General features: G+C 42.4%; 1 protein-coding gene across 2 annotated transcripts in view; it reads left to right on the top strand.

Annotated features, from left to right (window-relative positions):
* The window catches only part of LSS (lanosterol synthase), a 34,679-nt gene that overhangs the window by 20,855 nt on the left and 1,073 nt on the right, over positions 1-12,751 (top strand). The window contains exons 12-22 of one of the 2 annotated variants that reach the window (XM_061607631.1): positions 1,720-1,776; positions 2,662-2,733; positions 3,064-3,114; positions 3,645-3,794; positions 4,450-4,546; positions 5,699-5,804; positions 6,125-6,190; positions 7,948-8,028; positions 8,858-9,028; positions 9,780-9,858; positions 11,931-12,612. In XM_061607631.1, coding sequence (XP_061463615.1) covers positions 1,720-1,776; positions 2,662-2,733; positions 3,064-3,114; positions 3,645-3,794; positions 4,450-4,546; positions 5,699-5,804; positions 6,125-6,190; positions 7,948-8,028; positions 8,858-9,028; positions 9,780-9,858; positions 11,931-12,107 — 1,107 coding nt within the window. In that variant the 3' untranslated portion in view covers positions 12,108-12,612. Of the gene's footprint in view, positions 1-1,719; positions 1,777-2,661; positions 2,734-3,063; positions 3,115-3,644; positions 3,795-4,449; positions 4,547-5,698; positions 5,805-6,124; positions 6,191-7,947; positions 8,029-8,857; positions 9,029-9,779; positions 9,859-11,930; positions 12,613-12,751 lie in introns of those variants that run through there. The other variant, XM_061607632.1, reaches the window with a different exon arrangement.

The raw sequence follows: 12,751 nt of genomic DNA on the forward strand, positions 1-12,751 counted from the left end.
TTTTTGGTTTTATGAATTTACTGTTCCGTTGTTTTGTGTATGATCTGTTTTTATGTAGACTACTTAGAAATGCAAATGATTAAGCAGTATATAAATGTCTTCAATAAATAAATAAAAGTGGGAGATGTGGAGGTAGAAAAGAACGAAATAGCCTAAGTGCAGCCATCTTGGATGACTTGTATACATGACAAGGGAAAAGAACTTGTTTTTGAGTCACGGAAACCACAGAATGTGCTGTTCAGTTATGTTTCAGGAAGGTAGTAGTGGGCAATGCCTGATTAGGCACATGTTTAACAGGAAATAAGGTTACACTGGCTGAGGATCTGCTCAAGGACAGGGAACACTCTGCCCAGTTGTGGTCTTCCCTTGCAATTGCATGAATAAAGTATCTCTGACTTTGTTGCAACTCAAAATAATAATAATAATAAACTTTAATTTATAGGCCGCCTATCTGGCCAATGGCCACTCTAGGCGGCTTACAGTAAAATATGATAAAATACAATAAGTAAGATATAGTCAATACATTACATACAGTTCAGTATAACAAATTATCAGCATTTCAATACAAGGCTAATTTACCCTAGAAGTCTCAGAGGTTGTAAAGGCCTGGTTAAAGAGCCAAGTCTTCAGGCCCCGGCGAAATATTTCTAGGGAAGGGGCATGTCGAAGATCTATTGGGAGGGAGTTCCAGATCGAGGGGGCCGCCACAGAGAAAGCTCTCTCTCGAATCTTCACCAACCTAGCCACTTTAGTTGGCGGGACTGAGAGCAGGTCCTGTGTGGCAGATCTCGTAGGGCGGCACAATTTATGACGGTGGAGGTGCTCCGTCAGATATACTGGGCCCAAACCGTATAGGGCTTTAAAGGTTAATACCAACACCTTGAATTGAGCCCGGAAAATAACTGGAAGCCAGTGGAGATTGTAAAGCATTGCAGTAATATGATCGTATCGGCGGCTATTTGTGAGTAAACGAGCCGCCGTATTTTGTACCAGCTGTAGTTTCCGGACTGTTTTCAAGGAATAAATAAAATAAAGAGTGAAGGTTTGTTTTCTTCCACAGAGGCAACAAAGGGGGGGGTTGCTTCTGTGGTATCCATGGCTGAGCAACAGCCTCCCCAAGAAGCTCATCTGGCACCCACATCATTATCTTTTAGGCGTCAGGTTAAGATATTTTTAATTGTTTATTTCCTAACTGTTAGAGACAATGGAACCAATTACTCATAGAGGTAGTGGGCTCTCCGACACTGGAGGCATTCAAGAGGCAGCTGGACAGCCATCTGTCGGGCATGCTTTGATTTGGATTCCTGCATTGAGCAGGGGGTTGGACTTGATGGCCTTGTAGGCCCCTTCCAACTCTACTATTCTATGATTTGCAAATGTGACAAGAAAAGAAAAAGAAATACAACATGAAGATAAAATAAAAATGTTAAGTAGTAGTAATAACAACACATCTTCAGTTCACATTGCAAATACAATAACCATCAGTATGTCTAGCTATTTCACTTGCCAACATTTGGCATACAAGTGGAGAAGGCTGTAGTAAGAGTTCCCCAGACAGGGAAAATCTTTTCTTTCTACTTGATGCATATACAGGAAAGCATCCCTTAGAAAACACTAGGGAGACAGGTTGTTTGAAACAGTTGAGCACATACTGCTGTCTGGAAGATGCACAAATCAGTTGGGAGACAGACATTTCTGACTATGCCTTCTCTTTTTTAGGGTACCAATGGATCGCAGCTTTGGGATACAGCATTTGCTATCCAAGCCTTCCTAGAGGTAATCCTTTTTCTTTTTGACCTAGAACTTAGTGAGGAAGTTCCAACTCTCCCTAACTTTTGGGAGAATTACACAAAGGATTTATGGGTCTCCAAGCCTGTGGGTCCAATGCACATGAATCTAATGACTTCCAAGAAGCTATCTAGGATGTGGAGAAAATCTAGTTCACACAAGACAGAAAAGTGCTGCAAATGGTAACATACTGATAGTATAGATGCAATCAGGTCTACACCAATAGTCTTCTGTTAAAGTCAGTGAGTGGCCATCAGAAGTCAATGCAAAGGAGCAAAATTCTAAATATAGTCTAGAATGTTTAATTAAAGTTACTAACAGTGTACTTGTAAGCATGTTTACTCAAAGGTAAGAGCCAAACTAAATATGACATTCATTGCACAAAAGCAGTTAACTCCCTGCCCAGTCCTGATAAAAATCACCTCTTTGAAGTTGCAATTTGCATTTCAAAGGAAGCCTGTGCCTTGTACCAATGGGAGCTTCCCTTGAAATGCAAATAGAAGTTACAAGAGGCAATTTTTGTCAGGACTGCGTTAGGGAAAGAATTAAATTCCCATTCCTACCCCACCCACCCCCTCTGTCCCAAGGCTGCTCAGGTTTCCTTGTCACTACTGTTTACATTTTGTAAAAGTGCATCTTAATTGCACTCATTCATTTAACATTGCATCTTGTTTGACCCTAAGCTGCAGTGGGAGTTGTTCCCAATAAGTGTGTATAGGATTGTAGCCTTAATTTATCAAATTTTAATGAAATTTATTTTAATTACTGGATAAATTTCTTCTTCAGAGACCATTCTGGATCTAAAACTGGCCTGGATTTACCCTAAAAAAATCACATTGAGTCAAGTGCTTAAAAACATCTCTTTTTTTATAGGCTGGTGCCCAGAAGAAGGATGAATTTACCTCGTGTCTGCTACGTGCGCATGAGTTCTTGAGAATCACTCAGGTAAGGGCCAAAATACCAGGTACATAAATAGTTTTGCTGTAAGATTATCCACATTTTAAAAGTATGTAAGTTTTGATTTTGCAATGCACTTCATAGTTCTTTCCAAGACCTGCATGTGCAGACTTAACCACTCCTCCAGTATTCCCAGGAATGTGTTCTGAGAGATATGTCACATGCAAGAATGTGAATTTCACCTTCTCCAGTTTCCTGTCTTGGGGGACGTTTGTCATCATGTGCATTGCATTTAATGATTAGTTCCTAAAATATTGTTCCTTTGATGTTAATTGCTCCTGCCTTCGGTGTTTGAGTGTAGTTTTGTATCTCTTCCAGATTCCAGATAACCCACCTGATTATGAGAAGTACTACCGTCAGATGAGCAAGGTATAATCACAAGAAGGTGATAGAAACATGACTGGAAGGGCTCCCTCTCTGAAGGTGTGGATGCCAGAAATTAAATCAACTCAGAAAGATCTCTATCCAAAATCTTTCTCTGCAAATTTCCCAGGAGGAAGCTTCTCTAATTTTTCTCAGTTAGCTTGTTCCCCTGCTAAGCTGATCATGAATTTTCCCACTCTTTAATCTAAACCTACATTTTTGTACTTGAAAACTGGCCTGCAGCATAAAGAGAGACATGCCCACAACTCTGTGAGTGATTCTGTATACATTATATATTTTGTTCATGGTTTTACCTGAACTACTTGAAATGAAAGTATTTTTTAAAATTTTAAATAGATAAACAAATAGACTACCTAAAAAGAAAACATTTTCCTGTTTTCTTTTCCTATACCTAAATGCCAGAAAACTAGAAAGGTCAGGTAGGCAAGACTTTAAGTGGCAACATAATGTTGTCCTGCAAGAAATCATCTTTGCTTTTTCGCCCCTTAACAAAAAATACTCTCCATTGGTTTCAGGGTGGATTTCCTTTCAGCACTCGTGACTGTGGTTGGATTGTAGCTGACTGCACTGCTGAGGGGCTGAAGTCAGTAATGCTTCTGCAGGAGAATTGCTCATTCATAAAGGATCATATCCCACCCAACCGCCTCTTTGATGCTGTGAATGTGGTGAGCGGTTTGAAAGCAGAAGCAGAAGCCTTGTTCAGAGTAGGAATGGGATTTGCCCCCTGCTGCTCCAATCTGACCTGCTCAGCCCCAGGATCATGGAGGAGGAGGAGGAGGCTGGAGAGAAGGGGCCTCCGAGGTGGAAGAGAAGGACAGAGCAGCTGCCGCAGCAAAAGCCTCCCAGAGCAGCGCCAGACTGCAGAGGAGGAAGAGGAGGCACCACGCTGCACGGCAAGCAACAGGCTTAATTCCAACCACAGGAGGGGTTTGGAATTAAGCAGATTTTTCGCCCATTGCAACCTGTCACTTGCCTCCTTTTCCTGTTTTCCTTCTCTGTGATGCTGGGGTTGAGTGGGGTGGAATGGATCAGTGGCGGTGGGGTGAATCCCATCCCTAGTGACTATCGCTTAGAGACGAAAGTAATTAAGTGATATATAAATTATCAAAACAAAAATAAATGTCAGGCCTCTGACTATTTAGTGGTCATAAACTGGAGATGTGGATTTCTGGGCAAAATATAGAGCTAGGTAGGCAACATATTTCTGACAGGCCCAACCTGGCCTCTAAGGGTTTGGAGCATCTGAGCCATTCCTCTGAACTTCATCTTGTCCATGTGAATCGTTAGGTGATCTCTTTCTTCCTCTGTGTTTATCTTCAGTTGCTGAACATGCAAAATGCTGATGGTGGCTTTTCTACCTATGAAACTATGCGTGGGGGCTGGCTGCTGGAGCTACTGAATCCTTCTGAGGTGTTTGGTAAGAGCAGGGGCTTGTTTTGTGTCATACCAGTGTTGGGTTCAAATTTAAGCCCCCTCCCCTTTCAGAGAGGGCGAGCTAACGCACCCCTTTACCCTGAATAGGGGTGCAAGCTTTAGCAATGTAAATCACCTGTTAGTGGCTCAGCCAGATACCAAAAGTAAAGCAGACACACACAATACTGCTTGATCAAGAGGGGTCTCTGCACAGACAGGAGTCTGTCAGGGCAGAGAGCAACGTTTATTCATTGAAGCCTGATTTATATAGGTTTTATAAGCAAAACAAAGTATAATATCATAACAAAGGAATACAAAGGAATACATCATTACAGAAATAAAGCAAGCGCAGTTTCTTATCTTGTTACATTACTCATTTCATAAAAAGCGAGGAATTGATAAAGAGTTTATACACTTGTCAATCTTAGAAACTTAACTTGAGATAAGAGCTATGAAAAGGCGAGGAAAAGGAGCAGATTGACACCAAAAGAGATAAAATGTTACTAATGTGCCGTGAACTTTACTCATTTAGCAATATGATGTAAATCTTGTGGATACAATTGTAATAGGATATTCTGAGAAAACGTCTTGTTTTGTGCTGAATTAGCTTCAATGTTACAGGATGTGTATAGTGAGTTAAGACAGAGAGAAATAATAACATCTAGAAGAGATACATTTTATCTCGTTTTTACAGAGATGTTGTAGTCTGAGAGGCGCCTTTGGGTTTTTCTTCTCATGAGAAGAAAAACGAAACATAGAGTTGTATGTCCTTCCCACCCCCTCTAGGTTCCAGAATTCATTGCAACACTGGTTCTGACAATAATGTAGGTTTCTTGACAACTCTTGGGGTCTAGGGAAAATTATTCCTAACACCAGCTACTGAACTTGTCATCAGGAGGATGTGTGCCATCTCAAATCTTCCTCGGTAATTACGTGGGGGCTGGGGTGTGTGTGGAATCACTATCTCTAGATGGACCGGACCTGCTTGACCCCAGCCCCCTAACAATTTTGTATGGCTCCTAGTGACCCTGCATTTTTATCAAATTGCAATCCTTTCACATTGCAGTCTTTCAAGCGTCAAGAATTAGAGGTGTGCCACACAAGACTGTTATATCTCTCTTTGGAATTTGTCTTATTGCCTTTTTTTGGTTTGCAGGTGATATCATGGTGGACTACACATACGTAGAGTGCACCTCAGCAGTGATACAGGCACTGAAGCATTTCCATGAGCGCTTCCCGGAACATAGGGCACTGGAGATCAGGTGAAAAGAACAAAGAAGAAGACGAGGAGAATAGAAAAATAAGTTGTGGAATCTTCATTTCAGAGTTGACATGTAAAATGAAAATTCCCTGAAATAAAGCCCCCTGGAGTGTAAACAGGAGGGTCATTGTGCATTTGACTCTTCCATGGGGTGTGTGTGTGTGTGAAGAGTAAATAGGAACATTACACCCATCTCAATGTGAGGAGTGTTTTCAAAAGAAGCATGTTTATTACTTCCAATCTGGGCTAGAGAGAGCAGGGGGAGAAAAAGTAGGTACTCACAAGATTAAAAGGATTTCCGACTGTTTCCTTTTTGCTTAGAGAGACGTTGCAAAAGAGCATCCGGTTCTGTCGGAAACTGCAGAGGGCTGATGGCTCCTGGGAAGGGTAAGTGTCTTCATAAAGCCAAGTGCAACTTCAGCAGCTTGTTGGGCTCTCAGCTGCTTGGCAGAGTAGAAAAAGTCACAATTTCAAATAGCAAGCTGGCTGTCTTTTGGTAACTTGTAAAAATCTGAGGTAAAATTTCCAATTTTTGAGCACCAGTTTGAGACTACAACCCTCATTTTGGTGGAGGTAGTGGGAGAAGCCAATAGCATCTCTCTGTTAAGTTTTGTTTATTTATCTGAGAGCCAGTGTGGCATGTGAGCCTGGAAGTCCCTGGTTCAAATCTTGTCTCAGTCATGCTTTCACTAAATAGCCTTAGGCAACCCTCCCCCACCTCCCACTTTGTCACAGTTCTTCTATGAGTTAAAAATATTTTTATAAATGGTAAATATGAAGAACCTTCAAAAAACCCAGTGGTATATACATGCTAATCATTATCATTATAATGTACTATTGTTAAAAGGATGTTTTAAGACCTTCAAACTTTGAAAATAAAATGTTGGTGTCTTTATTTTTCGAAAATGGTACAAATGTAATCCATATCATTGCTATCATAAAGGAATTTAAAAATCGTTATAGGATATTGCATAGATCAGAGCTCGGGAGCCTGTGGTCCTCCAGATACTCTTGAACTATAAAGTCATTTCTGACCATTGCCATGCTGGCTGAGGCTTACCAACTCTATCAGTCCCAGTCAACGTAGCCATCGGTCAAGAATTGTGCTGTTAGTGGAATAAGGGAAGGTGCACACCTAAAAATAACAAGAAGTAGAAGAATATATTGCTATAAAGAAAAAAGACAAATGTTCCTAGCACGATGTACCTGCTAATCATTGTAAAGCATTTGTTTCAGATTTAACCTATCCAATATCAGAAGTAACGACTGAAATATTAGACTGGCATCCTGTCAGAATCATAGAGTGAAACCAAACTTATAGCAGAGCCAAATAAGGATCATGTGTTGGCATCCTCCTACATATTTCACTTTTTTAAATAATGGTTATAACATTTTTGCTGCTATGGAGCAACCAGGCTGAATGTATAATTTCCAACCTATACATTAGATTATTAGCAGAAAGACCAAAACAAAACAATTTTTTGTTGGGATGGAAACCTTTGATTGAGTTTTGGCAAAATAAAGCATATACTTCTACAAATATAAGATATTAATTTGTTATAATGTATGCATGTATTTTGGTATTTATATGTAAATGTGATAAAATGTACCAATTAAAAAAAAGAAATTCAAGAGCAAGGCCTCTTTCATATATTGAAAGATACTTTGTGCTTTACTTTTTAACGAAATATTTTCTTTTCTGACCAAATGGACTCACAGACACACATTTTGAATCCAGTAAGTGCATAGGGAAAGTGCCATTTGAAGGAGCAATTTGGAGTAGAGAAACAGTAGGCAAGAAAAGGGCTGAGTGACCCCCTTCATCTCTTGACCTTGCTCTGTTCTAAATTCACTGCCTCCGAAGGTGGCTTTTTGTTGTTGTTGTTCCTTAAAAAGGCCCTGAAACAGCATGTAACATGTACTTAGCACCAGAGTCTGGGTTTTTTTTTTAAAAAAAAGCAATTGAAGGGAAATTGGAAACTGTATGCTTGGCCCCTTGATTTAGGTTCCTTGTGTGCAACAGGGAGGAAGTCTCCAAGGCACGTGCCTGCTTGTGGAAAGGCCAGGAGCAAGCATGTGGAAAGTGCCTGGTTTCCACCCCCATAAAAATTTGTATTTGATAACTGACCTGTTCTCCCTGTTAGGTGTTGGGGTGTGTGCATCACCTACGGCACATGGTTCGCACTGGAAGCATTTGCTTGTATGCAGCACACCTACCACGATGGGTGAGTGAACCCCTTTTCCCACTTTTATAATGAAGCTCTGCTGATCAGAAGAAATTGTTTGCAGTGGAAGGAGGGTGCCTGTCAATTGGCATGAAAAACCCTATTCCCTTTGGGATGGAGGGGAGGAGGAGGAGGATATCCACTATCCTACACTGAGCCTTGAGATAAATCGCTCTGGAAGTCAGCTTGGTACTAATCTGGCTCTAAAACCCGATGCAATAAAGACAGCAGAACGCTGATCAGTCACTTTTGGAGCTCGCTGGAGATACCACTGCTGGGCGAGATAGGACCTCTCTGCTCATCCACACATCCTTGATGTTCCAGTTGAGGAAAGCCTGCCTAGGCAACACTAGTTTGCAACTATGACATCTGATCTGCTCTCCATATACTTACGCTTCTTCTCCTATATGTATTATCCTGAATGCAGGAGGACCATGCCGTCAGGTGTCAGAGATTGGCCTCCTGCAGATCCTGGTTCTCTGAAATTCCCAGATTCATCTTGTAGCTCTCGACCAGCTGATGAACGCTGAGAGTTTGTGTACACGCTTTGGGGAGTGGGATGCTGGGCACTGAACCAAAGGTGGCTCTGTGACAGGCCCAGTTTCTTCTGCCTGGAGGCAACCCAGTATACTGCATTTGAGAGGGGAAAATGCACCTTTCAGTGATATCATAAAGCTGTACCTTCTTCCTTTCAGTTATTCTCTGTCTCCCCACTCAGCACTTCCTAGTATGATAAAATCCCTTGCCTTGTTCCTCTGCTCTCACCATAGTATGCTGCTCCCATAAGGCTATACCTTGACTTCCTATTCTTCTACCTTTTCTCTTCCAGAGTGGCCTGCAGGGAGGTGTCACGGGCTTGTGAGTTCTTGGTCTCCAAACAGATGGAGGATGGTGGTTGGGGAGAGGACTTTGAATCTTGTGAACAGCGCAGATACATCCAGAGTGCCACATCCCAAATCCACAACACCTGCTGGGCTCTTCTGGGACTGATGGCTGTAAGGTAAAAGCTGGTACTTGGAAATGACATTGACCACCCATTCCTGTCTTACACTGCCCATTGCCCTCTGCATTGGGCATGAAGTCAGATAAAAGCAGCCACCACTGTCGGCTTGTATGTTTTTGGGATCCTTAATTGGCGATACACTGTAGCAGCTGGGTTTCATTATCTAGCAGAGACTAGTGCCAAGCCTCCACAGCAGCTTCCTGGATAGTTGCTGTAACTGTACACCAACGGATGCACTAGAAATCACTTGGGAAAAGGCAGAAATGTCTGTCTCCTGGAATGCCCTTGCACTGAAATCCATACACAGCCTTAAGGAACTCCCCTGAAAAGATCAGAACTGTGAGGCCTTGCCTAGGGAAGATCTCTGCCTGAACCCTGGAGAACCATTATCAATTGGCATTTCATCCTCTCCTGCCATGTGGGCTAACTGACTTCACTCATTGCACATGATTCCTTGCTAGGCATGGTAGGAGCATCACACACGTCTATCCTTCAGGGAACAGAAATGCTCAGTTGCTGCATCCAGTACTTAGAGCCATCCAGGAGTGTCCTTGGCCACTTCCTTTGTTTTGGAAACAGCTGACAAGTCTCTGATTCAGGCCATACTCACATGGCGGGATTTGATCTTCCAGCCTGGGACATTACAGCACTTGCAAGAAGCTTTCCTAAATTTGGAAATTACATGCCATAGCTTTCCAATCTCTGAGGGGAATAAACTTGGGTTAGAACTACTCCTTTTGTTTTGCAGGTATCCAAACATCAGAGTCCTGGAAAGGGGGATCAAAGTTTTGATTGACAAACAACTGCCTAATGGGGACTGGCCTCAGGTAAAGTGTCTCTGTCTTCTGTGCATCACATGTTAATGAAGAGCGTGAGCAACTTGCATGTCTTTACAAATCACAGCATCACCATTTCCATGCATTCTCATTCATTCTGTCTGTGTGTCTGTATCTGCAGCAGCACCTTTTGTTTTGCTGCCCATGCCAGCTATTTTGTGCACCCCTGGTACTTTAAGAATCCCGCTCCCACCCTAGTTACAAATTCTCCAGCATCAAAGTCTAATTTTTGTTCCTTGTTCCAATATGATTTTCCCCCACAGCTCCTTTTTGTACCAATTTCAATAATAAACAGTCTTTCTTTTGCTAGGAGATATTCCCTTTCTGGCTGCTAGGCAGGACGTAAGAATTACTCCAGACAATTACTATTCCTTAGAAGGGTTGCTTCTCAAAGTACCCTTTGAATGATCTGAACTTCTAAACACGGATCATGAGCAGTAGGAGTAGAAATGCCTCTGTCACTGGGGCAAGTCACACCGAAGTGGTCTGTATTACTTGTGAACTTTCTGGTCTATCCTAGTACTCCTGCATGTTGGAATCAGTGCCTTTGGTCTAGCTCAGTCTTTGGGGGCTGCAAAGTAATCCAGAGGGGGCTGTGAACAGTAAAGAAATGAATCACTGATTATTATTTTTTACAAAAGTCTTCACTCCCTGGATGCTGAGAGGAGAGGGCTTTTTGTGAAGCAAAAAGAAGCAAGGCTGCAAGGAAAGGCTGCTTTCCCCTTCCTTCCTGACAGTCAGCCTGCCTGCCTTTCTTGACTCCTGCTTTGTTGCCACCTCCTTTTAAAAATTATTCTTATTTATGAGGCCACCCAGATCTCGCCTTTAACCCAAACAGAGCCAAGGAGCAGTTAGGAAGCTCAGGTCTTGCTCGTCCCTCATTTCTGAGGCTAAGCGTGTGTGCCAGCATATCCACCCTTTCTTCCACCTACACTCCACCCCCTCAGTCTCTCTCTCCAAGATGGTGTGGCAGTTGGGGGCTTCACCCTCCCCTCGTGCCCAAATGTATGCTTACCTGCAGATGCTTGCAGGAGGAGCAGGTGTGTTTACGTATGGGCGTGCGCTGATCTGTTTTCTGTTCCACTCTTATTCCTCAAGTACACGCTAACCAAGTCATCACTTCTAATGATCATCCCAAGGCCTGAAAGCACTAACCCCCCTCCTCAATTTATCCATCCTTTTGTCTTCACAATCTGTCATCCCCACCATTACCACACTGCTGCATCTTTATTATTATTAAAAACCTCAGCAGGTTGAGGTCCACATACTGCAGCTGAAATGTATTTATTTAATTGTTATTTCATTTATATCCCACCTTTCCTCCAAGTTGCTCAAGGTGGTGCACACAGTCCGTTCCCCAACTTTGCATTTTATCCTTACACCGACCCTGTGAGATAGGCCAGGCTGAGAGACTGTGTCTGGCCTAAGGTCACCCAGTGGGCTTCATGGCTGGGTGGGGATTTGAACCTGGATCTTATTCCAACACTGTAACCCACTGGTGTTGGGAGACAGGACTGTATATCTTCACACTATTTATGTGGCGGGGAGGATACCAATTTGATGAACCTTTGCATTAAGAAAAGAAAGCAACACCTCCCTGTCTGCAGGGAGCTTTTTATGGAAAGAGATATTTGGAGAAGTGATTTTGCCATGCACCATTTCTTCAGTTAAAAGAGACTAAAATTACAATTGGGGGGGGGGGGAGGGATACAAAAAATTTTGAGCTCACAAAGGGGGTCCTGTACTCATAAAGGTTGGGAACCACTGGTCTAGCTCATTCTAAGAGTAGTGAATGTGTCTTTCCTTTTTGAGTCTCCACCTTACCTTTTATTTTTAAAATGTAAACACCACTTTTTCACCAGTAATATTCAAAGCGGGTTGCACCTGTCAGATGCTATCTCAGTGTATGAGATAACTTATGTAGCTGAGGACCACTTTACAGGTGACTGTCTCCTGTACAAGTGTTATGCCCTTATATGCCCTTAACTCCTTATTTGTACTTCTGGTTACATTGGAAAGATGAGAGGGCAGTTCTGGATTGTATCTATTATTCTGCCTTGCAGGAGAATATTTCTGGAGTATTCAACAAGACCTGTGCGATCAGTTACACGTCCTACCGAAACATTTTCCCCATCTGGACGCTGGGACGCTTTTCTCGCTTGTATCCTGCCAATCCTCTTGCCGGCAAGCTCTTGATTGAGGCATTAAGGAATGGAAAGAAGGGCTACCTGGAGGAATGACATTCCCTTCTGGCTAAATTTGGCACTTGTAGCCAACATTGCAGACATGGACTTCCAGTCTCCCTGAGTCCCCCCCCGCCAAACTTATAGGAAGCCTGTGCCTCAAGGAACCAGTGAGGAGTTGAAGGGGAGATATTGAAAGCTGCTCCAGATGGTTTGTCATCCTCTTGGCTCTTGTTATATTTGGCATGATGGAGTTGGCACCAGAACAGCTTAGAGACATACAATCTGTGTGCTGGTTAACTTCCACTTGCTATTCGAAAAATGCCATTGAGACTTTCTTTCTTGAGTGCAACACATGTAGGTTCAAAATCCCATTATTTTGTACCCCTAATTTTGTTGCCGATCACGTCCATTTAACATTATATACATACATGTCAAATGTTGTGTGGGTGTATTGCTGCTGTTTCACTGTATGTTGACTGTATATGCAGTGGCAGCCTCAGAGTGTAATTTTTAGAATAACGGGGGTGAATAAACAACTTCATCCTTAGTGATGCAATTTTTTTTCAACTGCAACCTTAATTTTTTCTTTAAAGCTACTGAAAAACTGCTTGGAGCAGTTAAAGTCATGGTAAGTCTAAACTGAGATGTGAGATGAAAGCCTGATGGAGGTATAATGTGACTGCATTGCTCAAATTAAG

This window comes from Rhineura floridana, chromosome 2 (genome assembly GCF_030035675.1).
Source record: "Rhineura floridana isolate rRhiFlo1 chromosome 2, rRhiFlo1.hap2, whole genome shotgun sequence".
Classification (NCBI taxonomy): Eukaryota; Metazoa; Chordata; class Lepidosauria; order Squamata; family Rhineuridae; genus Rhineura; species Rhineura floridana.